Here is a 27770-nt window from a genome sequence, read left to right as displayed (position 1 = left end):
GGCTACATGGGAAAAATAGATGCATTCGACTGCACAAGGGATAACTGAATTGAACAGTATCTTGAAGCAAATGAAATAACCAATGGAAAGCGATTGCCAGATTTGCTGAGTGCATTGGGTGGAAAGGCATACAGTTTGCTTAGAAGTTTGACCAAAATTAGCACTTAAAGAACTCATGAACATTTAGAACCAAAACCAGCATTGACTGCAGAATGCTTTAGGTTTCATACGTGGAATCAAAAGGAAGGGGAGTCCACTTCAGCATATGTGGTTGAATTGAAGTTGCCTGAGCGTTGTCAGTTCAGTACTGGATGTACTGACGCACTAAGAGATTATTTAGTTCATGTAACCTTACAAGAAAGCATTTGAAAATGGCTCTCAACTAAAGAACAACTCACATTTCATACAGCAGTTGAAATTGCTGTATAAATGGAAACAGCAAAGAAGCAATTGAGTTGCAGTCAGGAATGAAAGTGAGTGTGAAGAAAACTGCAATGTCTAAACAGACACCTGCCTGGCCAAACAAATTGCGCTATCGTTGTGGCAGGGGCTCACATACACTAGAACAATGCAGGTTTAAAGATGAACCTGACAGAAAATGCAACAAAGTAGGACACATACAAAGAACATGTTGGACAGACAAAAATAAATGGACTGCACAGGGAAGAGATAAAGATAAAAAGTCAAGGTGCAGTTTCAAAACGAGTACTAATCTGCATGTTGTTCATGAAAAATCTGATAATTATGAGAGTGACAGAGGACTGGATAGACTTAAGATTTATTAGTGTGAAAACTAACAAGAGGCAGGCAATATTGTTTATACCAGAAGTGAATGGCATATTAATTAAAATGGAATTGCACACTAGTTCAGCTGTTTCAGTCATTCCACAAATGAGTTTGAACAGCATTTCCAAGATACTGAACTGAAGCCTGCAGATATCCAACTAAGAACTTATACTGGTGAAAAGATAACTCCAGTGGAAATGACATAACAGTGAAATACAACAAGCCACTTTGGGCTTGTATGTAGTATAAACAGGAGGGCCAGCATTGTGGTACATGATTGGATGAAACACTACAACTTGATTGGAGATCCATACACTATTTGCACAATGCATCCCCTGCAATAGAGTGAACTGAAAGCAGATTAATAAAGGGTACTGGATGATGCCACAGCAGTGATCAAGGATGGGATTGGCAAACTCAAACATATCAAGGATAAAATAGTGTTAAAGGAAAATACCACACCCAACTTTCATGAAGCTCATCCAGTTCCTTGCACTATCTGTGCTAAAGCAGCCCAGTGAGCTGGAATGCATGGAGGCTAAAGAAATTCTTTCCAAGATTGAGTGAAGCCCATGGGCGATTCCAGTGGTCTCAATAGCCAAGAAGAATGTCAGGATCTCTGGTGATTTTAATGTCACCATTAACCTAGTGCTGAAAGAAAATTGATATCTTCTGCCAGGAATAGAGGATATCTTTGCAAAGTTTTCTGGAGGGTAACAAGCGGGCAGATAAGGCCTACCTACAGTTGAAGATGAAAGGAGTCCAAAGTGTTTCTCACCATAAACACTCACGAAGGGCCTTACTGCTATAATAGGCTTATTTTTGGAGTAGCATCTACACCAGCACTCTGGCAGAAAGTTATGGAAGGCTGTAAGGCTGCCAAGGCACTCAGTGTTACCTGGATATTAGCATTGTTACTGATGAGGAAGACAAGGAACATCTGCAAAATCTCAAGACAGTGTTAAAAAGATTAGAAGATTATGGGCTCAGAACAACAATGCTACAGGTATGAATTCTTTAAATCAAGCATCACTTCTGTGGTCACACCATTGATGCACGAGTGTAACACACTGTAAGGTTTCACTGCTAATGTAATAGTTTCTCTGTAGCAGCAATGTTTGGGTTATGACTAGAGATAACGGGCTTTGGAATGTGGGGCTATCCAATGAGAGGGATGTTGTTCTCTCTTGTGGATCTGGGAGCAGGGATTTCGCGGTCTTTTGCTGGGGAGAGATGAGGAGAGAAGACGTGAATGGAGAGAGCTGGTAGACCACCGGACGGAGTGGACTTGAAGCGAGGGTCCGAAGGTCAGTGATGCTCGGAGGATGTCGATGGTAGACGAACAACCTTATCAGTGAGCTCGAACATTACACTGTTTCATGAGAATGGGCCCTTTTCTTTTGTTAGTTTCTTTACTAACCATATAGTCAAATTAAGAATTATAAAGCTCAATCGTTTAATCACATATTGTGTATTGTTTGTTATTTCGTGGTACTGATTTGTAACTGAGGACACATTGCGCAGCATCCACCCAAACAAGACTTCTTAAGTTTAGCCGGGTGCTAGCCAAACCAAAGGTTACACAAGAATTACAACAGTGTGCTGAGAAAATTCAAGCAGTGGTGGATGCCCCAGGACAAAGAACATGTCACAGTTGTGGTCCCTTTTAGGATTTGTCAATTACTATAGCAGGTTTCCTGCCAAACCTGGCTACTGTGCTCCACCCCTTGAACTCATTACTACAGATCTGAAAGAAATGGCAGTAGACAAAGCAGTGTGAGGAGGCTTTCCAAAAGACAAAGGAAATGGTGACATCAGCCACTAACACATTATAATCTACATCGTCCAGTGAAGTTGCCTGTGATACCTTGCCAGATGGTATAAGGAGCAGTCATGTCACATGTTATGAGTGATGGAAGTGAACACCCAGTTTGTTGCAGTACAGTTTCAGTCATTTCTGAAAATTAATGAACCAAGACTATTACATCTACACCATACAACCAAGCTACCAATGGCATGGTGGAAAAGTTTTGACCAGACTCTAAAGAACACACTACAGGCAAAGTCATCAAACAGCACTACACTGACAGTGAATCAGAAGCTCGCCAATTTCCTCCTTGGATATACATATTGTAATGTAGCACCGTCCACAAACAACAACTCACCAGCAATGCTTTTCCTGGGACCCTTGTGCTCACACTTTGATCTGCTCAAACTCAAAAGGAGAATGCAGGACAAACAGCTGAGACAAATTGCAGCTCCTCAAACAACGAGGTTTGATGTTTCACTCCTGGACAAGCAGTCCTGGTGAGGGATTAACGAGGTGATCAAAAGTGGGTAATCACAAAGATTAAGGACAGAAGTGGACCACTCTCTTATAGTGGAGATTACATCTGATATCATCTGGAGACAACTTATCAATCAGTTGAGAGCAGGGTCAACTATTAGAGAAAAGTATGTGTCCAGAGCTGTCAGCACACACAAAATGCTGGAGGAACTCAGCAGGTCAGGCAGCATCAATGGAAAAGAGTACAGTCGATATTTCGGACCGAAAGGCAGATGGAGATTAATTCACTTAAATGCAAGGCAATGCATTTTTCGAGGCAAGCGAGGGCAGAGCTTAAGTAGTAACTGGTAGAGCCATGGGGTGAGTTGCAGACCAGAGAGATCTGGAATGTTCATATGTATACGTCTTTGAAAAATAGTGACACAGGTAGATACGGCAGTTATGGCAGAAACTGAATTAGTTCAGTCAGGCAATTTTGTTGTGACTGTTGAGTGAGCCAAAGGGCCTGATTCTGTGCTGCATAGCTCTATGACTCTGTAATGCTATTGAAAATGGCAGTATTTTACAACCTTTAACCCAAGAACTTCCTGATTGTATTTGGTAGCTTTTGTTTTCCTAGAATCTTTTCCCAGGTTAGCCAAGTTTCAACCCTGAATCAATAAGATTCAATGAAACATAGAAACATAGAAAAATAGGTGCAGGAGTAGGCCATTCGGCCCTTTGAGCCTGCACTGCCATTCAGTATGATCATGGCTGATCATCCAACTCAGAACCCTGTACCAGCCTTCCCTCCATACCCCCTGATCCCTTTAGCCACAAGGGCCATATCTAACTCCCTCTTAAGTATAGCCAATGAACTGGCCTCAACTGTTTCCTGTGGCAGAGAATTCCACAGATTCACCACTCTCTGTGTGAAGAAGTTTTTCCTAATCTCGGTCCTAAAAGGCTTCCCATTTATCCTCAAACTGTGACCCCTCGTTCTGGACTTCCCCAACATCGGGAACAATCTTCCTGCATCTAGCCTGTCCAATCCCTTTAGGATTTTATACGTTTCAATCAGATCTCCCCTCAATCTTCTAAATTCCAACGAGTATAAGCCTAGGTCATCCAGTCTTCCATCATATGAAAGTCCTGCCATCCCAGGAATCAATCTGGTGAACCTTCTTTGTACTCTCTCTATGGCAAGGATGTCTTTCCTCAGATTAGGGGACCAGAACTGCACACAATACTCCAGGTGTGGTCTCACCAAGGCCTTGTACAACTGCAGTAGTACCTCCCTGCTCCTGTACTCGGATCTTCTTGCTATAAATGCCAGCATACCATTCGCCTTTTTCACCGCCTGCTGTACCTGCATGCCCACTTTCAATGACTGGTGTATAATGACACCCAGGTCTCGTTGCACCTCCCCTTTTCCTAATCAGCCACCATTCAACTAATAATCTGTTTTCCTCTTTTTGCCACCAAAGTGGATAACTTCACATTTATCCACATTAAATTGCATCTGCCATGAATTTGCCCACTCACCTAACCTATCCAAGTCACCCTGCATCCTCTTAGCATTCTCCTCACAGCTAACATTGCCACCCAGCTTCGTGTCATCCGCAAACTTGGAGATGCTGCATTTAATTCCCTCATCCAAGTCATTAATATATATTGTAAACAACTGGGGTCCCAGCACTGAGCCTTGCGGTACCCCACTAGTCACTGCCTGCCATTCTGAAAAGGTCCCGTTTATTCCCACTCTTTGCTTCCTGTCTGCCAACCAATTCTCTATCCACATCAATACCTTACCCCCAATACCGTGTGCTTTAAGTTTACACACTAATCTCCTGTGTGGGACCTTGTCAAAAACCTTCTGAAAATCCAAATATTCCACATCCACTGGTTCTCCCCTATCCACTCTACTAGTTACATCCTCAAAAAATTCTATGAGATTCGTCAGACATGATTTTCCTTTCACAAATCCATGCTGACTTTGTCCGATGATTTCACCGCTTTCCAAATGTGCTGTTATCACATCTTTGATAACTGACTCTAGCAGTTTCCCCACCACTGATGTTAGGCTAACCTGTCTATAATTCCCTGGTTTCTCTCTCCCTCCTTTTTTAAAAAGTGGGGTTACATTAGCCACCCTCCAATCCTCAGGAACTAGTCCAGAATCTAAAGAGTTTTGAAAAATTATCACTAATGCATCCACTATTTCTTGGGCTACTTCCTTAAGCACTCTGGGATGCAGACCATCTGGCCCTGGGGATTTATCTGCCTTTAATCCCTTCAATTTACCTAACATCACTTCCCTACTAACATGTATTTCCCTCAGTTCCTCCATCTCACTGGACCCTCTGTCCCCTACTATTTCTGGAAGATTATTTATGTCCTCCTTAGTGAAGACAGAACCAAAGTAATTATTCAATTGGTCTGCCATGTCCTTGCTCCCCATAATCAATTCACCTGTTTCTGTCTGTAGGGGACCTACATTTGTCTTAACCAATCTTTTTCTTTTCACATATTTATAAAAGCTTTTACAGTCAGTTTTTATGTTCCCTGCCAGTTTTCTCTCATAATCTTTTTTCCCCTTCCTAATTAAGCCCTTTGTCCTCCTCTGCTGAACTCTGAATTTCTCCCAGTCCTCAGGTGAGCCACTTTCTCTGGCTAATTTCTATGCTTCTTCTTTGGAATTGCTACTATCCCTAATTTCCCTTGTCAGTCACGGGTGCACTACCTTCCTTGATTTATTCTTTTGCCAAACTGGGATGAACAATTGTTGTAGTTCATCCATGCAATCTTTAAATGCTTGCCATTGCATATCCACCGTCAATCCTTTAAGTGTCATTTGCCAGTCTATCTTAGCTAATTCACGTCTCATACCTTCAAAGTTACCCCTCTTTAAGTTCAGAACCTTTGTTTCTGAATTGACTATGTCACTCTCCATCTTAATGAAGAATTCCACCATATTATGGTCACTCTTACCCAAGGGGCCTCTCATGACAAGATTGCTAATTAACCCTTCCTCATTGCTCAATACCCAGTCTAGAATAGCCTGCTCTCTAGTTGGTTCCTCGACATGTTGGTTCAAAAAACCATCCCGTATACATTCCAAGAAATCCTCTTCCTCAGCACCCTTACCAATTTGGTTCACCCAATCTGCATGTAGATTGAAGTCACCCAGTATAACTGCTGTTCCTTTATTGCACACATTTCTAATTTCCTGTTTAATACCATCCCCAACCTCACTACTACTGTTAGGTGGCCTGTACACAATTCCCACCAGTGTTTTCTGCCCCTTAGTGTTATGCAGCTCTACCCATATCGATTCCACATCCTCCCGGCTTATGTCCTTCCTTTCTATTGCGTTAATCTCCCCTCTAACCAGCAACGCCACTCCACCTCCTTTTCTTTCGTGTCTATCCCTCCTGAATATTGAATATCCCTGAATGTTGAGCTCTCATCCTTGGTCACCCTGGAGCCATGTCTCTGTGATCCCAACTATATCATATTCATTAATAACAATCTGCACTTTTAATTCATCCACCTTGTTACGAATGCTCCTTGCATTGACACACAAAGCCTTCAGGTGCGCTTTTACAACTCTCTTAGCCCTTATACAATTATGTTGAAAAGTGGCCCTTTTTGATGCTTGCCCTGGATTTGTCGGCCTGCCACTTTTACTTTTCACCTTACTACCTTTTGCTTCTACCCTCATTTTACACCCCTCTGTCTCTCTGCACTGGTTCCCATCCCCCTGTTGTGAACTAACCTCCTCTCGCCTAGCCTCTTTAATTTGATTCCCACCCCCCAACTATCCTAGTTTAAAGTCACCTCAGTAGCCCTCGCTAATCTCCCTGCCTGGATATTGGTCCCCCTAGGATTCAAGTGTAACCCGTCCTTTTTGTACAGGTCATGCCTGCGCCAAAAGAGGTCCCAATGATCCAAAAACTTGAATCCCTGCCTCCTGCTCCAATCCCTCAGCCACGCATTTATCCTCCACCTCATTGCATTCCTACTCTCAATGAATTATTCTCTCTGATCAAAGAATACAAACTTTAATCAATTCCTAGTTTTCTTTTTCCCTAGCTTTTAAACACCTTGAAGCCACGAATCAACACCCACTTTCAGACTCTGCTAACATAATATGGAAAAAAATCAGTTGTAAATTGTGGACACAATTTAAGGAAGTGTGATGTACATCAATATTTTTGCTGACTCCATTAAGAAATGAACAAATATAACTCAGGAAATTTGATTTAAACAAATGGAAAATCTTGAGTGCACACATTTCTTGGCAAGCCTTAAAGCTTTTGAGACAATATGAAAATCCAGTAAGGGTAGTCAAATCTAAAAATACCTAAAGTTTTGTAAGCAAGAATTGGCAGTTCAAGAATGAATCAACAATTTCAATTGCGTTTGTGGGCTTTTATGTTAGAACTGATCTTCAACTGAACTCTTAAATAATGAACTAAATAATTAACACTAAGACTATGGCAATTTAATTCTGAAGACATTTAAACTGTTTAGTGAGCTGGTTTAAGATTCACAAAAACAGTTAAATATTGTCTATATAAAATATGTGCATTAACATGGAGACACATCATAAGATCTTCCACTTCTGACAGTGCACGAACAATAGATGTAACTTACATTTATTATGTTGCAGGTCCCAACAAGTAATGACAAGATCAAATCAGTCTACAAGATAACTTATTTTTTAAAAAAAGGCAAATAGAAAAGCAATTGAACATAGTTCAAATGTAATTGGGATAGGAAAATGATTCCTTGGAAGAGTTTATGACTGCCATTTAAATTTAGGCTTTGATAGGTGCCACTTTAAACAACTACTGACTGATGCTTATTTGGTCACTTATCCTTTCTATTAAGTAAGTACGACACCTAATTTCACACCACTCCACCTGACTTTTATTACAAATATACCTTGGTTATTGAAAATAAGTATCGCAAGAATTTTTATCACGTTCTCAAAGATGCAAAAAAAAGTCTAAGCTACAGTAAATAACCCCATCAAATTGTATGACACAGAAATAGGCCCTTTTAGTCTACCTTGTGCATGCTAAAAATTATGCCTACCTATCCCCTTCAAATTTACCTGCATTTAGCCAGTATTCATCTATGCCTTACCTTTCCAAGTGCTTGTCCTTTAAACATTGTTTTTTTAATAATGTGATTCGACGTCCCTGCATTGCAAGAAAAATTCTGACCATCTACCCTACCAATGTCCCCCTTAATTTTGCAAACATTAAGTTGGTTATCCTTTGACAATGGGAATAAAACAGTCCAATTCTCCTTATAACTACACCTTCCCATTTCAGGCAACATTCTGGTGAAACTCCTTTGTATTCTCAATTAAAAATGTGACTTTATTTTATACAAAAGAGTGCTTAAAAACATACAGAATAACATGTCATCATGTTCTTTTCTAGAGCTACACAGTATACATAACTTTCTGACATAATTTTTACTTGCTTATATTTGAATTAGGGACAGTCACAAAGGTTGAATTTATTGTCATATGCACAAAGATATATATGCACAGATGCAATGAAAAACTTAGTTTTACCAGTATCATAGGAATATAACACCATATAAGCCACATCCAAAGAAAAGTCAGCATTGCATTGTATTGGGTAGATCACATCTTACAAACTTTATCATATTTTTGAAATAACTGAGATGACTGATGAAGGGAGGGTAGTGGATGTTGTCTACATGGACATGCAAGGAATTTGACAAGGTCTCTGATAGTAGGCTAATTTAACATGCACAGTATCGATGGTGAAGTAGCAGCTTGGATTCAGAATTAGCTCCCCCACAGTAGACAGTGAGTACTGGTGGAAAGGCATTATTCTGGCTGCAGGACTGTGACCAGTGGTGTTCCGTAGGGATCAGTGGTGGGACCTCATATTTAACTTGGACAAGATTGAAGGTGGGTTGGGAAGCAAGTCTGTAGATGACAAAAATTGGTAGAATTGTGGATAGTAAAGAAGGTCAAAGGATACAGCAAGTTATAGATCAATTACAATGATGTATCAAGAAACTGCAAGTAGAATTTAATCCAGGCAGGTATGAAGCGTTGCACTTTGAGATGTCAAATGCAAGGTGAATGTATACTGTTGACGAAAGTACCTGAGACAAAGAGAAAGTGGCAGGTGCTTGGAACACACTACCAGGGGTGGTAGTGGCATTCAAGCTGCTGCTAGGGAGACATGAATATGCAAGGAATATAGGGATATGGCTCACGTACAGGCAGATGGGATAGTTAAATTTGACATCTTTCTTGCACAGATAATGTAGGCCAAACAGCCTGAATCATCTGTGGTACTGTTCTATGTTGTATTCCATTTTATAAAAGAAAAATACAAATTACATAAAGGTAAACAATGGCTGATTACTACTAGAGCTAGTGTGAGAGTCTCATTCCAGTTCAGAAGGTCAGGAAACATAATAGCGGGCAGGAATGGATTCTCAATATTCCTGGATTTCAGTGTTTTAAAAGGGATAGAGAGGTGGGAAAAGGGGAGGAGGGGTGGCATTACTGGTCAGGGATATGATTACAGCTACAAAAAGGGTGGGTAATGTAGTAGGATCCTCTTTTGAGTCAGTATGGGTGGAAGTCAGGAACAGGAAGGGAGCAGTTACTCTACTGGGGGTATTCTATAGACCCTCTGGTAGCAACAGAGATACCGAGGAGCAGATTGGGAGGCAGATTTTGGAAAGGTGCAAAAATAACAGTTGTTATCATGGGTGACTTTAACTTCCCTAATATTGATTGGCACCTGATTAGTTCCAACAGTTTAGACGCGGCAGAGTTTGTTAAGTGCGTCCAGGATGGATTCCTGTCACAGTATGTTGACAGGCCAACTAGGGGGAATGCCATACTAGATCTAGTATTAGGTAACGAACCGGGTCAGGTCACAGATCTCTCAGTGGGTGAGCATCTGGGGGACAGTGACCACTGCTCCCTGGCCTTTAGCATTATCATGGAAAGGGATAGAATCAGAGAGGACAGGAAAATTTTTAATTGGGGAAGGGCAAATTATGAGGCTATAAGGCTAGAACTTGCAGGTGTGAATTGGGATGACGTTTTTGCAGGGAATCGTACAATGGACATTTGGTTAATGTTTAGGGATCTCTTGCAGGATGTTAGGGATAAATTTGTCCTGGTGAGGAAGATAAAGAATGGTAGGGTGAAGGAATCATGGGTGACAAGTGGGGTGGAAAATCTAGTCAGATGGAAGAAGGCAGCATACATGAGGTTTAGGAAGCAAGGATTAGATAGGTCTATTAAATATAGGGTTGCAAGAAAGGAGCTTAAGAAGGGGCTGAGAAGAGCAAGGGGACGTGAGAAGGCCTTGGCGAGTAGGGTAAAGGAAAACCCCAAGGCATTCTTCAATTATGTGAAGAACAAAAAGATGACAAGAGTGAAGGTAGGATCGATTAGACATAAAGGTCGGAAGATGTGCCTGCAGGCTGTGGAAGTGAGCGAGGCCCTCAATGAATACTTTGCTTCGGTATTCACCAATGAGAGGGAACTTGATGACGGTGGGGACAATATGAGTGAGGTTGATATTCTGGAGCATGTTGAAATTAAGGGAGAGCAGGTACTGTAGTTGTTAAAATACATTAGGACAGTTAAGTCCCCAGGGCCTGAGGGAATACTCCCCAGGCTGCTCCACGAGGCGAGAGAAGAGATTGCTGAGCATCTGGCTGGGATCTTTATGTCCTCATTGTCCACAGGAATGGCACCGGAGGACTGGAGGGAGGCGAATGTTGTCCCCTTGTTCAAAAAAGGTAGTAAGGATAGTCCGGGTAATTATAGACCAGTGAGCCTTACATCTGTGGTGGGAAAGCCGTTGGAAAAGATTCTTAGAAATAGGATCTATGGGCATTTAGAGAATCATGGTCTGATCAGGGACAGTCAGCATGGCTTTGAGTGAAGGGCAGATAGTATCTAACAAGCCTGATAGAGTTCTTTGAGGAGGTGACCAGGCATATACATGAGGGTAGTGCAGTGGATGTGATCTGCATGGACTTTAGTAAGGCATTTGACAAGGTTCCACACGGTAGGCTTATTCAGAAAGTCAGAAGGCATGGGATCCAGGGAAGTTTAGCCACGTGGATTCAGAACTGGATTGCCTGCAGAAAGCAAAGGGTCGTAGTGGAGGGAGTACATTCGGATTGGAGGGTTGTGATAGTGGTGTCCCACAAGGATCAGTTCTGGGACCTCTACTTTTCGTGATTTTTATTAACGACCTGGATGTGGGGGTAGAAGGGTGGGTTGGCAAGATTGCAGACGACACAAAGGTTGGTGGTGTTGTGGATAGTGTAGAGGATTGTCAAAGCTTGCAGAGAGACATTGACAGGATGTAGAAGTGGGCTGAGAAGTGGCAGATGGAGTTCAACCTGGAGAAGTGTGAGGTGGTACACTTTGAAAGGACAAACTCCAAGGCAGAGTACAAAGTAAATAGCAGGATACTTGGTAGTATGGAGGAGCAGAGGGATCTCGGGGTACATGTTCACAGATCCCTGAAAGTTGCCTCACAGGTGGATAGGGTAGTTAAGAAAGCTTATGGGGTGTTAGCTTTCATAAGTCGAGGGATAGAGTTTAAGAGTCGCGATGTAATGATACAGCTCTAAAAAACTCTGGTTAGGCCACACTTGGAGTACTGTGTCCAGTTCTGGTCACCTCACTATAGGAAGGATGTGGAAGCATTGGAAAGGGTACAGAAGAGATTTACCAGGATGCTGCCTGGTTTAGAAAGTATGCATTATGATCAGAGATTAAGGGAGCTAAGGGCTTTACTCTTTCGAGAGAAGGAGGATGAGAGGAGACATGATAGAGGTGTACAAGAGGAATAGATAGAGTGGATAGCCAGCACCTCTTCCCCAGGGCACCACTGCTCAATACAAGAGGGCTTGGCTTTAAGGTAAGGGGTGGGAAGTTCAAGGGGGATATTAGAGGAAGGTTTTTTACTCAGGGAGTGGTTAGTGCCTGGAATGCACTGCCTGAGTCAGTGGTGGAGGCAGATACACTAGTGAAATTTAAGAGACTACTAGACAGGTATATGAAAGAATTAAAGGTGGGGGGGTTATATGGGAGGCAGGGTTTAAAGGTCAACACAACATTGTGGGCTGAAGGGCCTGTACTGTGCTGTACTGTTCTATGTTCTATAAAGGCTTTGCAAGAGTTTTAGATGTTGCTTTGCAAAAAGCACATAATATTTCAAATTTTCTGAACTTTATCACAGAAAGTAGCAATTCACACCAATCTGTACTGAAAATCTGAAACTACTACACAATGGTCTATAAAAAAGATACTTCACTGGGTTGTATACTGTAATGCACAATTCTCCTTAGAATGTGATCCTCTTGGAATTGCAATAATGATATTTCTACAGCACATATTCTGGAACCACAGTTCGAGAAATTGGTCAGCCATCAAAAACCATACCAACTAAGCAAGTTTTCAGGAAAGGGAAGCCAGTGTGTCCAGTTTTGAATGACTCCACATCGTCAGTAAGTCACAAAGAAGTCTTTAGAATTTAGCTCCTGCTGTTCTATTTCAATTTTTTGTATTGTATATACCTTACTTGGGATGGGTAAAGTAAAATATATATCCATTATACGTTTTTCTAAAGCTGAACAATGTCCAAGATATAATCTTATTCTTCCCTTGGAGTATTGAGTTGAGTGTGCAAATGGCCCATATTAATGGAGAGTCTCAAATCCGACATCCACTGCTCATCAAACTGGGAGTACACCTTTGTTTTTTTTTAGGAAAAGTAATGAAAAGTTTCAACTGTTCCACAAACCTAGGTATTGTTCAATATATGCAGTACCCTGAGGGAAAGTCACGTACATTGAAATCCACAAGGCAAAGTCTCTGCTTTACATTGGAATTGTTGAGCACACAAAACCTGATATTATGCAGTCCAGTTTCTGGACACATAATAAGGCATAATAAACACAATTAAATTGCAAATTCTAGATTGCAACAAAAACCAAACTTCTAATTTGAAAGCATTTTGCAATAGACAATGACTTAAAATATCAAGCTGTTTAACCGTATTATGCTGCAGAATTTCTGAAGTATTAGAAAATGGAATCAATTGGTCAATGTTTACATTATTTTCCAAACAGAAACTATTTTTTGTTTTAATCTTTTTGACATATCTAGATTAAACATCAGTAAATGAAAACTGAATAAAGTGATTGCCTCATAACAATGGCATGAACATTATGGCCATGAAGGAAATGAGTGATAGGTGAAGGTTTAATTCTTTTGTTTCACCTGTCACTTCAAGGACAGAACATCAACCAGATTAACAGCAATTAACTTCAGAAATATACATCAGTTAAACTGCCATATTTTGGAAGAGTTCACATTGTCTTGAACAGCACAAAGGCTATTAATAACTAACAGGCAAGTTGGGATAATACACAAAGCAAATCCACTTAAGTTGATTGTCTATCCACGGCCTCCTCTACAGTAAAGATGAAGCCACACTCACGGTGGAGGAACAACATCTTATATTCCGCCTGGGTAGCCTCCAACCTGATGTCATGAACACTGACTTCTCAAACTTCCGCTCATGCCCACCTCCCCCTCGTACCCCATCTGTTATTTATTTATTTATATACACACATTCTTTTTCTCTCTCCTTTTTCTCCCTCTGTCCCTCTCACTGTACTCCTTGCCCATCCTCTGGGCTTCCCCCCTCCCTCTTTTCTTTTTCCCTAGGCCTCCTGTCCCATGATCCTCTCATAACCCCTTTGCCAATCACCTGTCCAGCTCTTGGCTCCATCCCTCCCCGTCCTGTCTTCTCCTATCATTTTGGATCTTCCCCTCTCCCTCTCAAATCTCTTACTAGCTCTTCTTTCAGTTAGTCCTGACGAAGGGTTTCGGCCCGAAACGTCGACTGTACCTCTTCCTAGAGAAGTTGCCTGGCCTGCTGCATTCACCAGAAACTTTTATGTGTGCCACTTAAGTTGCCTATGGTTTTAATTAGATACAATCATTGATGAATTTTCTAAAGGTATTTGATAAAGTTACAAAAGAAAGCTTTAAGAAAGTGAGCAATGTAATTCAAATCCAAACAGGATTAAAAATCAACTTGAAAATGGTTGCATTGCTAAAATCCAAAATTCGTAATCGAAAGAAACTCCTGTAGAGTTTCACAACATTTTGTTTGTCTTTTCATGTGTACAAAATTTTTGAATAGGTAGAATACTTACAAAATTGGCAGGCAACATCAAGGTTTACCAGTTGATCAAATCAGTGGAGCAAGACAGAATTCATGAAGGTCTGAAACAATGAAACAAATTGGCTGATGTGATTGATGAATTTTATTCAACATGTCATATCTCTGAAACTATGTTAAAATTCAGACACATAGAAACCAGAAAGATTAGTTGATAGATACTGAGCAACACACCCAAAATGCTAGAGGAATTCAGCAGGTCAGGCAGCATCTATGGAGATGAATGAACACTCAATGTTTCTAGCTTCTGTCCTCTTCTTTTCCAGTCTTGAAGAAGGGTCTCACTCTGAAACCTCTTATATTTTCAGTTTAATCCTATGTGTTCTAAAGTCAAACACTCCCCTATTGGCGATTTTCTTACTTTGCTTCCTACTTGTGCCTTCTTCACCTTGTATATCTTTTATCATATTTCCCCAAACCTCCTTTGGTCCAAGGGAAACAAACTCAGACAATTAATTGTCTTTGCAGCAGTACTATAATGCAACACATAAAAATAGAAACAAAAACTGATTTACAGTAAGTGTATATATATATATATTAAATATTAAATTAAATAATAAGTGCAAAAATAGAAATTAAAAAGTGAGGTAGTGTTCATGGGTTCAAAGTCCATTCAGAAATCGGATGGCAGAGTTGAAGAAGCTTTTCCTGAATTGTTGAGTGTGCACCTTCATGTTTCTGTACCTCCTTCCTGATGGTAGCAATGGTCTTTGCTCTTGCAATCCAGGAAAAGGCAAGTATCCATCACACCTTCTAAACCACCTTACACCTTAACTACCTGTGCTACCAGCTTCAACAAGGGAAGATAGGAGTTCCCCTAATCACCACTCCACCTAACAGCAGTGAACAATGGTCAGTCTGGGACTTTTCTAATGACACTCAGACTAGCGAGGCCCAAAGTTGCACCAGTGATGCGACTGGAGGCTGTGGGTGCCACTGCTTTGATGGTTGGTACATTCTTTTCCACACCGTGCCCCCCCCCAGATAAAGCCATTCGATGGGGAGGTCAGACACCATGGTCTTCCACCACTGTCAGATCTAACCAACCAGCAAATACTATCTGCTACTGTAATTTAAAGGCAAGGGTGCTTACTTTCTGGGCAATAGCACCTGTGCCATTTATACAATGGCCAAACCACCACGCCCCCTGAACGGAATGCAATGGGTTTGCGGGGAAAGGACCAACTTATGGCTCCCAGGAGAGGCAGCTAGCCAATGGAACACTCAACAAGGGAGCAGAAATTGGATGGGATGCTGCTTCCTGGTTTACCTTCTACCCCACATGCGAATGCTGAAAACTCTAGACCAGCACCCTTCTCTCCTACGGCAAAAGTGAGGAATTTCACAACCAGAGCGCTTCTGGATGATAGCTTTCCCCTTTTACAGGTGGGCCCACAATTCAAGGGAAATTATCAACCTGGCCACAGTTTTGAAGGAGATGGCCAACAGTACCGCTAAGGTCATGGATGGCTCCAGAATCAGGTGAGGGCCATCACTGCTGAAATGATGGTGCTATGACAGACGGTTTTGCAGAACCCAATGGCCCCCGATTTTGTTCTGGCTGAAAAAGGAGGTACATGTGCCATTATAGGACAAGAATGCTGCACCTACATCCCAGGTGAATCAGAGAACATTACCTCTGTGTTCACATTCAAAAGAAGGTAAATAAAATCCAGGAAATTGGGGCTGACCTACATGGTTTTAGCTCAAAAGGGGGATTGTGGCCGTTTAGTGACATCTTCGCAGGATGGAGAAATATACTGCTACATTATGCTATCATCATCGCAGCAGTACTCATACTTATTGAACTTTTCCGATGTTTCTGGCCCCTTGTCAGCCAGTGCTTTTGCCCTACACCCACAGGGATATTTATACAAAGAGGCCCCCTAGAAGGAAGGGGACCTCAGGGAGACCGAGGTGCAAATGATGAGGTTGAAGACTACAATGATGTGCAAAGCCTTTTGGCTTATCACAAGGATTCCTACCCACCCTTCTTACACTAATACGAAAATTAAGATGTACAACAACCCTAACATTGATAATCCTGGTTGTCATTGAATGACAAAAGGAGGGAATGAGGAATTATATGCAGCATTAAAAGGTCTAAAACCTAACTGACTTATTGGCAGCTTGACAAGTCGTGTTATGAAAATAATGTATGAACAAAGTAGTGTTTGTTGCATGAGAAAGCTTCTCCATCTACCCTGATCAAGGTATATATGTGATAACGAATGTATATCAGCAGCCCAGACTGTACTTGGGAGCTATGTTCCCTCTAAGCTGTGCACATGTGCACGCGCACACACGTTTTTCAAATAGCACACAAAGGAAATTAATGTGCAAACGGTTAGTTACCTAAAATAATGTAGTAATTAATAGTTACACTTATTGAAAATAATCTTTTAGCTAAATGTTAACTAGTTAGTTGGTTTTTCAAATACCACAATGCATGTCACTAATTTACGTCACCTCACCTTTCATGTTCTGGTTTGTACAGCTGCATCACAGCGGCAGCCATCTTTGGCAGACAGTGTTCATATCATAAAGTTTATAAAGATCTGATTCAAATCCTATAGATAGCTTACTAAGTCTTTTTTGAAAAAAATATTGATTCACTATGTCAAATTCAAAAAAAGCGAAGGGCATGAAGTGCAAAAAAACTGCAAATTTGTTTGAAGTGGAACGGCTTAACAAAATAGTAGAAATTGCTACACCGAAAGCTCATGAGGTCATGAACATTCAGCTACGAGAAATATTTATGTATGATTCAGAAACTGGAGTTATCTGATTTGTTATGATGCGAAAGTTGCTGGAGAATTTGCTAATGGAAAGAAGTCGGATGGTATTTGGAAACAACTTTTTGAACCGTTATTTGGCAAGTAAATCGCATTTGGACGGTGTACAAAAGTTAATGCCTTATATCTAAAATTTCATGATTTTCTAGGTGAAAATACTGCAACAGTTAGACAGTTTAATGATTTCAAATTTTCCATGCAAGAAAAAATTAAATCCAAACTGATTTCAAACTTTGCTCAAATGGTGGCATTTGTACTTCAAAATGAACAGTTCTGTGACCTTGCACAGTTGATGGACATTGGGGGAACCTTTCTTGCGTCTAGTGCTGACTGTGAACGAGGTTTTAGCCTAATGAATCAACTCAAAAACAAGCTAAGAAACCGTTTAGGTGAATGTCATTTGGATATGTTAATGAGAATCAAAAGCAATCAATTGGATGGAAGTTCTATTAGTCTAGATAGAATCTACAAAGAATGGGTAAATGCCAAAGACAGGAGAGAGAAAAAATAACTGAGTGAATTAAACATGTGTTACTTTGTTGTTATTCTGAGCAATTTTATGTCAAATATTTTGTAAACCTACATAAACTGTGCCATGTGCGCATTCAGTGCGCACATACTTTTGTCACAGCAAAAAAAATATGCACAACGTAAGATTTTTGTGCACACTGACTACTAAAAATTAGAGGGAACATTGCTTGGGAGCTTACTTGGGTTGCAGATTTTCCCAGGTTCTGTGAACGGGGACTCTGTAGTTCAACTGAGCAACACAATCTTGCTAATAAACAGTATGTAATTTTAAGCAAAATGTGTTTGACAATTATGCCCTGGGTCTAAACCTAAAGGCCTCTGGTAGACAGGCAGATCGACAACTGGGTATTTTTTAAGCGGAGATTAATAGGGTCTTAATTAGTAAGGGCATCAAAGGTTATTGGGAGAGGGCAGGAGAATGGGGTTGAGAAAGTAACTAAATCAGCCATGATCGAATGAAGGAGCACACTCAATGGGCTGAATGGTCAAATTCTGCTCCTATGTCTTACGGTCTTATGAATGTGTAGTCATAAGACCATAACATTGTATTCAACATTATACTAAAAATTATTGACTCAAACTGCTCACCAGCCACCAAGACAAAACAAAATAAAATTGGTCCCTTAGAGAATCAGAGTGGACAGTCATGTGCGGAGCCAAAAGAGATGGGGGAGATTCTCAACAATTTATTTTCTTCAGTATTCACTAAGGAGAAGGATATTGAATTGTGTAAGATAAGGGAAACAGGTAGGGTAGTTATGGAAACTATGATGATTAAAGAAGAGGAAGTACTGGTGCTTTTAAGGAATATAAAAGTGGATAAGTCTCCGGGTCCTGACAGGATATTCCCTAGGACCTTGAGGAAAGTTAGTGTGGAAATAGCAGGGGCTCTGACAGAAATATTTCAAATGTCATTAGAAATGGGGATGGTGCCAGAGGACTGGCGTATTGCTTATGTTGTTTCATTGTTTTTCATAGTCATAGTAGTAGTCATTCTTTATTAATCCTGGGGGAAATTGGTTTTCGTTACAGTTGCTCCATAAATAATTAGTAATAGAATCATAAATAGTTATATAGTAATACGTAAATTATGTCAGTAAATTATGAAATAAGTCCAGGACCAGCCTATTGGCTCAGGATGTCTGACTCTGCAAGGGAGGAGTTGTAAAGTTTGATGGCCACAGGCAGGAATGACTTCCTATGACGCTCAGTGCTGCATCTCGGCGGAATGAGTCTCTGGCTGAATGTACTCCTGTGCCCACCTAGTACATTATTTAGTGGATAGGAGACATTGACCAAGATGGCATGCAACTTAAGACAGCATCCTCTTTTCAGACACCACCGTGAAAAGGATTCTAAGAGTAAACCTAGCAATTATCAGCCTGTGAGTTTGACGTCAGTGGTGGGTAAATTGATAGAAAGTATTCTTAGAGATGGAATCTATAATTATCTGGATAGACCGGGTCTGATCAGGAACAGTCAACATGGATTTGTGTGTGGAAGGTTATGTTTGACAAATCTTATTGAATTTTTTGAAGAGGTTACTAGGAAAGTTGATGAGGGTAAAGCGGTGGATGTTGTCTATATGGACTTCAGTAAGGCCATTGACAAGGTTCCACACAGAAGGTTAGTTAGGAAGGTTCCATCGTTAGGTATTAATATTGAAGTAGTAAAATGGATTCAGCAGTGGCTGAATGGGAGACGCCAGAGAGTAGTGGTGGATAACTGTTTGTCAGATTGGAGGCCGGTAACTAGTAACATGCCTCAGGGATCTGGGTCAATGTTGTTTGTCATATACATTAATGATCTGGATGATGGGGTGGTAAATTAGATTATTATGTATGCAGCTAATACTAAGATAGGTGGAGTTGTGGATAATGAAGTAGGTTTTCAAAGCCTGCAGAGAGATTTAGGCCAGTTAGAAGAGTGGGCTGAAAGATGGCAGATGGAGTTTAATGCTGATAAATGTGAGGTGCTACATGCTGGTAGGCCTAATCAAAATAGGACATACATGGTAAATGGTAGGGCATTGAAGAATGCAGTAGAACACAGGGATCTAGGAATAATGGTGCATAGTTCCCTGAAGGTGGTGTCTCATGTGGGTAGGGTGGTGAAGAAAGTTTTTGGTATGCTGGCCTTTATAAATCAGAGCATTGAGTATAGGAGTTGGGATGTAATGTTGAAATTGTACAAGGCATTGGTAAAGCCAAGTTTGGACTATTGTGTACAGTTCTGTTTACCGAATTATAGGAAAGATGTCAACAAAATTGAGAGAGTACAGAGAAGATTTACTAGAATGTTACCTGGGTTTCATCACCTAAGTTACAGAGAAAGGTTGAACAGGTTGGGTCTTTAGTCTTTGGAGCGTAGAAGGTTGAGGGGGGACTTGATAGAGGTATTTAAAATTACGAGGGGGATAAATGGAGTTGACGTGGATAGGCTTTTTCTATTGAGAGTGGGGGAGATTCAAACAAGAGGACATGAGTTGAGAGTTAAAGGGCAAAAGTTTAGGGGTAACATGAGGGTGAACTTCTTTACTCAGAAAGTGGTAGCTGTGTGGAATGAGCTTCCAGCAGAAGTGGTTGAGGGAGGTTCGATGTTGGCATTTAAAGTTAAATTGGATAGCTATATGGACAGGAAAGGAATGGAGGGTTATGGACTGGGTGAGAGTAAGAGTTTGGCACGGACTAGAAGGGCCAAGATGGCCTGTTTCCATGCTGTAATTGTTATATGGTTATATTATAGCAATTGTGAAGGATCATAAATCAAAAAAAAACCTTCAAATCTATACTTGGAAACTTGTTTGTAACAATCAAATTTGTTCTAATGAAATAATGTGCAATTAGTCCAAGGAAGTAATTGAGAGAAGCAAAAACAGAAAGTCTTGGAAGCATTCAGAAATTCAAGCAACATTGTTGAGGAGAGAAATAATGAGTCAATATTTCAAGTCAAAGACCCTTCATCAGAACTGTAAAACAAAAAACTGTGTTTTTAATTCCAAGGTAGTAGGGAAATGGAAAAATGAACACAAAAAATGTAAAATGTTCAAAAAAGGATGCATATTAAATTGTTAAGATAACTGTATGAGGCACTGGCACCAATATTTTATGAGTATTCCATAAGGAAAAGCTGACAAAAGTAATTCTGCTCAGATTTCAATGACCGCAATGCGTCTTTATTGCTCCTTGAGTTGCAGAGTCCCTTGAAGCTTCACAGTAACACACACAAGCCAAACCTCTATCAAAGACAGAAACAACAGGTAAAATCAATTGGTGCGATCTTTCATTGATTTTATTATGGTTACTAACCTATTACGGATTTATTCAGTACTTCTGAAAGAAAATGAATCTTGGGTTTGTCTATGGTGGCATACATGTACTTTGATAATAAATGTACTTTGAACTTTGAATATCTATACTTCATTTAAGTACCATCTAAAAACGTGAAAGATGTGGCAAAAAAGAATTTTGGAGATACAGTAATTAAGGCTTACAATTTAAAAGATTGCCAAGTAGTGGAGTACACAAAAGGCCACACTTGGATTCCTGTTGAAGGGTCTCAGCCCAAAAAGTCAACTGTTTATTCTTCTCCACAAATGCTGCCTGACCTGCTGAATTCTTCTGCATTTTGTGTGTGCTGCTCTACACACAGAAATAAAATTTTCCAGAATTGCACATCACATATCTGTTATTTGGTACATTATGCAGCCTGATTAGTAACATTAATATCTATTCAAACTAAACAGCTTGAAAAACATTTAAAAAACAGATGTGCTGTAATCGACTTCCAATATCACTCCTTCTAAACATTATAAAATTCTGTATTTGTCAGCAATGCCAATGAGATAAATATGGGCCCAATATGTTCAATAATTTCTATTATAGACTGTGGAGGTTCCACATAGAGAGGGTAGGAAAGTTAATCAATTATTTTCCTACGACAAGTTGACATGCTCTTACTAGAACTGGAAGCAATGCTAGTAATACCATGTCAGTGATACATTTCAGCTCAATCTGGAAAGACGAGATATTTGGAAAGATGTTCCAAAGGTAAATCAAAACTCTGCTTTAATATATACCTTTAGAATTGCCTATTTTGCGGGATTTCAGTATTATACTAGAGCTTTGCTGTTGCACACATTTATTTTCAGATTTATATTCAGAATTTTGATAGTTTTCGGGGGGGAACGTCGACTCAGACCATGAGAGGCCTGCGTCGGGCATTTTCATGCCTTACAAGGCACAGATTGGAAGTCTGTGTGGGGCACCACTCCTCGCACAGATTAGAGCAATGTGTGATTAAGTGCCTTGCTCAAGGGCACAAACATGCTGCCACAGCTAAGGCTCGAACTAGCAACCTTGAGGTAACTAGACGAATGCCTTAACCACTTGGCCACGTGCCCAACGTGATAGTTTTAAGCCACTGGATAAAGTGCTTGAAATCTGAATGAAACTGTGAAAGAAGCTGACAAGAAATCTGTGCTTTCAAATAAACATAATGGATTCATTATGAGGAGGGGCTTTTGTCAACATGGTCATATTTAACTATTTGGAACAGTGCATCTGCGAACAGCCAATAACTATCAGGATCCAACTTGGCAGCAAACACATTAAAAGTAAAATGCTACACATTGTCAAAAATTTTAAATAATAATTAACATATCAAGCAGCAAATGGAGAAAGTAGAAAAGTCAATGACATTATGTCAAGACTGGAATATTTTGCAGATAATAACAGGTTTGAAAACAAAACACTGACCCTGGTAACCAGGAGAAATACAAAGACAGGCAGGAAGAGCAAAAGAAAGATCATGAAGAGAAACCTGCCAGTGACTTTAAAAACAGTAGAAACATACTTACAATTATATTGGGGGAGAAAAGCGAGGTTCAAGGGTAAGGTAAACTGATGTCAATGATATTGTAAATGAAAACAAGCAGTGACAGAAATGAATCACTGTTTCCACTACAAGAGGACAAAGACATGCTTAACATTCCAACAAAGCTTAACATTGTCTCGGAATCAGAGACTCAACACAACAACAGCCAATAAAGTTCATCGCCCAATTGCAATAAATCCCCAGGATAAGCAGATTCTACTTAACATATTAAAGTTGGCAGAGGAGAATGTGGTAAAGTTGGCAGAGGAGAATGTGGTATAGTCTTCCAGTTTTCTTCATTACTAAGTGTTTCTTTAGACCGAAACATTTCATTTGTGTTCTGTGCTTAAGAAAGTTGAGAGAAAGCAGCCTAAGAATTATACACTTAGTGGCCACTTTATTAGGTATACCTATACACCTGCGCTTTAATGCAAATATACAATCAGCCAATCATGTGGCAGCAACTCAATGCATAAAAGCATGCATACTTGGTCATGAGTTTTAGTTGTACCAAACATCAAAAATGGGGAAGAAATGTGATCGAACTGATTTTGACCATGGAATAATTGTTGGTGCCAGATGGAGTGGTTTGAGTATCTCAATGTGCTGATCTCCTGGGATTTTCACATACTACAGTCTCTAGAGTTTATAGAGAATGGTACGAAGAATGGTGCGATAAAAAGAAACATCCAGTGAGCAGCATTTCTGTTAATGAGGTCAGAGGAGAATTGTGCCGTATTGTATGACGAAGGCCATGATTGTTCTTGGTAAATTTTTCTACAGAAGTGGCTTGCCATTGCCTTCTTCTGGGCAGTGTCATTATCAATACTCTTCAGAGATTGTCCGCCTGGCATCGGCAGTTGCATTACGAGGACATGATATGCACCAGTTGCACATACAACCATCCATCACCTGTTCCAATGGCTTTACGTGACCCTAATTGGGGCACCAAGCAGGTGCTACACCTTGCTCAAGGGTGACCTTCAGACTAGCAAAAATGAAGGAGTGCCTTACACTTCCTTTGCCACCCTGACAGAAAATTACTTGTCTATAATGAAATAACTTGAAAGATTTCAGCTCATCAAACTAAGCATTTTAAAGGATCAGGCACGAGTGACTAGATGAATTTAAAGAAATTACTCAAATAGTTGACAAAGAAAATGCCTGTTTACCTAGATTTCAGAAGGCATTTGACAATGCCCCACATAGCAGCTACATTTGAAACTCCTAATCTACAGGAATATTATTGACCTGGTTGGAATAGGCTTGCAGGAAAATGTGGTTGATGTTGCAAATATTCACTTTATTAATTACTAACATATATGAACTGGAAATCCACAAAATTCAAATTTGATAATGACTGGAAAAAAAGGGACATTTTAGGTTGGATAGATTGAAGGGTTAAGTTACAACATAGTAAAAGGTTAAGTAAAAGGTTAAAAGATTGGTAGAATGATTTAAGTGCTGGTACATGCAAGAATTTAAAATAATAACTAACATATCAAGCGGCAAATGAGAAAGTAGAAAAGTCAATGACATTATGTCAAGACTGGAATATTTTGCCTGAAGGAACACATTTAAACAATGGAAAGATGGAAGCAGGTGTAGAGGGTATCCCATAAATATGGACTCTTAAATTAGGCAAACTTATATAAAAAAAAAGAAATACTAACCTTTACACCAGAAGGATTCAAATAGAAGAGGATTAATGTTATATGCAACTATGTTTACAGCACTGGTGCTATTCTGGGCACAGCATCTTAGGAAGGTATGTTAGCCTAGGAGAAGGTGGAAAATGATATTTGGGTTCTCAAAATATACAATGAGTAATAAATTTATCCTACACGAAGACAAGAGGTGATTTGATCAAAACTTTCAGAATATTAATATGTGGAAGTACTTCCAGAAAATTAAGTTCAGCATATTGAAATTAAAACTTGGACTCTCAATAATTCTATTAGGAAACTTTTTTTAAAAAATGATACACAAAAGGACGGTAGCTATTTCAACATTTTCCCCACTGACTTCAACTGGCCTCAAATGAATTGTTAATTTTAAACTGATGATTGGTTTATTAGTGTCACATGTACCAAGATATAGTGAAAAGCTTTTCTTTGCATGCTATCCACACAGATAATCCTATACACAAGATTAAGGTTGTACAAAAGGAAAACACCAGAATGCAGAAAATAATGTTATAGTTAATGGATAAGATATAGAATAGGTAGACAAATAATATGCAAAGATCATGACTGAGAGATCAAGGGTCTATCTTTGTCATATAAAAAAGTCCATTCACAGGTCTTAAAAGTAGGTTAGAAGGTGGCCAACTTCTACCCTATGGGAAGGGGGAGGAGTGAATGACCAAGGTCAATGGAGTCATTGATTACGACTGAAACAGAAAATGTAGACAGAGCCAATTGTGGGTTGTGGTACCAATTTCCAAAATAGATTTGGGCTGCATTCACAACCCCATGCAATTTCTAGTGGTCTTTTGCAGAACAGTGGCATCCAACCTGTGATGCATTTGATAGAATACCTTATATGGTCAACTGTAAACACTGGTGGGGATCATCAGGAACATGCAAATTTTCTTAGTCTTCTGAAGTAGTAGAATTGCCGGTATGCTTGTTTACTTTCTTGGCTTTGCATCCACATAGCTGGACCAGAACACCATATGGAACTAATAGATTTTTTTTAAGTAAACTAAATTAAGAGATGTGAAGATGAAAGAGTGGTCATGGAATTTGATCAACCGTCGGCCAGCTCTGAATAACAGCTTGAGAGGTTCATTTGTTCTGATCTTTCTAGTAAACATAGATGGGGGAAAAGGGAGGAAAGAAAATTAAGGTCCATAATAAGGTAGAAGTCACAGGAATTAAATGACTGAAGATTATGATGCAGGATAAATGTGGATGGTTATATAATGTGCCCAGAATTGCTCTGACTTCTTGAAGTGTGTTTGAACCAGGACTTTATTATAATATTCACATGCTTTCTTCCAGTTAATACTTCCAAAGGCCAGTGTTCTAATAATCATATATTTTCCGGTGTCCATAATATTTGATGACATGTACATGGAACTCATGCTTCAACCATGGAATCAGATTTGATCATCCCACTGTTACTCCAGGAAAGACTGCCCTCAATCCAGTGTAATCATCACAAGGATCAATATTCTCAGCTGATGTGCAATAACATTTGAAGCAGCTAATTATGAAATAAAATTACTCAACTCAATGGTAAACTCAGAAATCAGGAAATATAGTTTCTGTTAAACTAAAATGTTTTTTTTTTGCCCTCCACAGATGCTTCAGAGGCTAAACATATCCACCATTATCAGTTTCTATTTCTTTTGCAAATTACATGTTCTCAGCGGTCTCTTAACATGAAGTTTGTTACACATTTCTGTAAAGTTATGCATGTGAATTGCAAGAAGCTCAAACAAATCATTTAATTTATTAAAAGTGCTCAAAGAACATCTCTGAAGTTTTCTATAAATACTCCTTTCGCCGACAGCCTTAACAATTATTGTTTACAACCACCAGTGTGGTTGTATACTACATTGAACTACATTGTGGTTGTACACTACATTCCCCTTCCTACTTCCACCACATACAGAACTAAACTCATAGCCAAATTTTATAAATTTATCAAAGATATAGGCACTTTTTAATATATTTACAGTAGTCATATTGCCTTGATGAAACTTGAATACAATATTCCAAGTGTGGCCTAGCCAGTGTTTTACAGAGCTGTAATATTATCTTGGAGCTCTTGAACTCATTTCCCAGACTAAGGAAAACCAATACACTGTACACCTTATAACAATCCTATCAACTTACGTGGTAACTTTGAGGGATCTATGGATGTGGACTCCAAGATCCCTCTGTTCCTCTGAACAGCTAAGAACCCTGCCATTAACTCCATATTCCACATTCAAATTCCAACTTCCAAATTAAAACACTTTACACTTTTCTGGGTTTTACTCTATCTGCCACTTCTCAGCCCAGTACTGCATCTTGTCAATATATCAATGCAACCCTTGCTAACCCTCCATCTATCCACAACTCCACGAACCATCATGTCATCTACCAACCTATTAACCCTCCCTTACACTTCCTTAGCCAAATCAGTTATAAAAATTACAAAGATCAGGTTTCCTAGAACAGATCCATGTGGAACACCACTAGTCACCAACCGCCAGGCAGAATATGCTCCAGCTACAACCACTCTCTAATTTCTATGGGTAAACCAATTCTGTATCCACACAGCCAGGTTTCCCTGAGCCCCATGCTTCTCGACTTTCTGAATGAGCCTACCATGGGGAAGCTTACCAAATGTCTTACTAAAATTTAGATACACCATTCCTCCACCTTCAACAATGTGCTTTGTCACGTTCTCAGAGAATTCAATCAGACTCATGGTGCAAGACCTGCCCCTCAAAGGCATTCTAACTACACCTGCCAACGTCCAATCATCTGATACTACCCCTGTGACTAGTGAAGACACAAAAATCATCGTTAAAGGTGCAGCAATCTCTTCCCTTGCTTCCCTGGTAACCAGGGTTATACCCATCTGGCCCTGGGCATTTATCTATCTCAATGTTTTTCAGAAGTTCCAGCACATCCTCTTTCTTAACTTTAACATGCTTGAGCATATCAGACTGTGTTATGCTATCCTCACAAATGTCAAGGTCCCTCTCACTGGTGAATATTGAAGCAAAGTATTTATTAAGGACCTCCCCTACCTCTGCCAATTCCAGGCATATGTTTCCTCCATCTCTGATCAGTCCTACCCTTTCTCTAACCATCTTCCTTCTCTTCACATAAATGTAGAATGCCTTAGGGTTTTTCTTAATCCTACTCGCCAAGGCCTTCTCATGTCCCCTTCCAGCTCCAAGTCCATTCTTCAGCTTCTTCCTGGCTCTTATAACTCTCTAGAGCCTCTTCTGATTCTTACTTCCTAAACCTTACGTAGGCTTCTTTCTTCCTCTTAACTAGATGTTCCACATCTCATCAACTAAGGTTCCTTCACCCTACCATCTTTTCCCTGCCTCAATGAAACAAACCTATCTGGAATCTTATGTAAGTGCTTCCTAAGCAAACTCCACATTTCTGCTGTGCATTCCCCAAGTACATTTGTGCCCAAGTTCCTGCCTAATAGCATCATAATCCCCCATTCCCCTAACTAAATATTCCCCATACCATCTGATCCTATCCC

The 27770-nt window shown here is 40.0% G+C and overlaps 1 protein-coding gene across 6 annotated transcripts in view; it reads right to left on the bottom strand.

Annotated features, from left to right (window-relative positions):
* The window catches only part of ralgps2 (Ral GEF with PH domain and SH3 binding motif 2), a 567568-nt gene that overhangs the window by 497760 nt on the left and 42038 nt on the right, over window positions 1-27770 (bottom strand). For 5 of the 6 annotated variants that reach the window (XM_072274320.1, XM_072274317.1, XM_072274321.1 and 2 more), the window contains exon 2: window positions 14321-14390. The exons of the other annotated variant lie outside the window; for it this stretch is intronic. In XM_072274320.1, coding sequence (XP_072130421.1) covers window positions 14321-14338 — 18 coding nt within the window. In that variant the 5' untranslated portion in view covers window positions 14339-14390. The remainder of the gene's footprint in view (window positions 1-14320; window positions 14391-27770) is intronic. 6 annotated transcript variants of the gene reach the window in all.

The sequence above is a fragment of the Mobula birostris genome, chromosome 12, assembly GCF_030028105.1.
Source record: "Mobula birostris isolate sMobBir1 chromosome 12, sMobBir1.hap1, whole genome shotgun sequence".
NCBI lineage: Eukaryota > Metazoa > Chordata > Chondrichthyes > Myliobatiformes > Myliobatidae > Mobula > Mobula birostris.
Note: the sequence above shows the minus strand (reverse complement) of the source record. Positions and strands in the feature narration are given on the sequence as shown.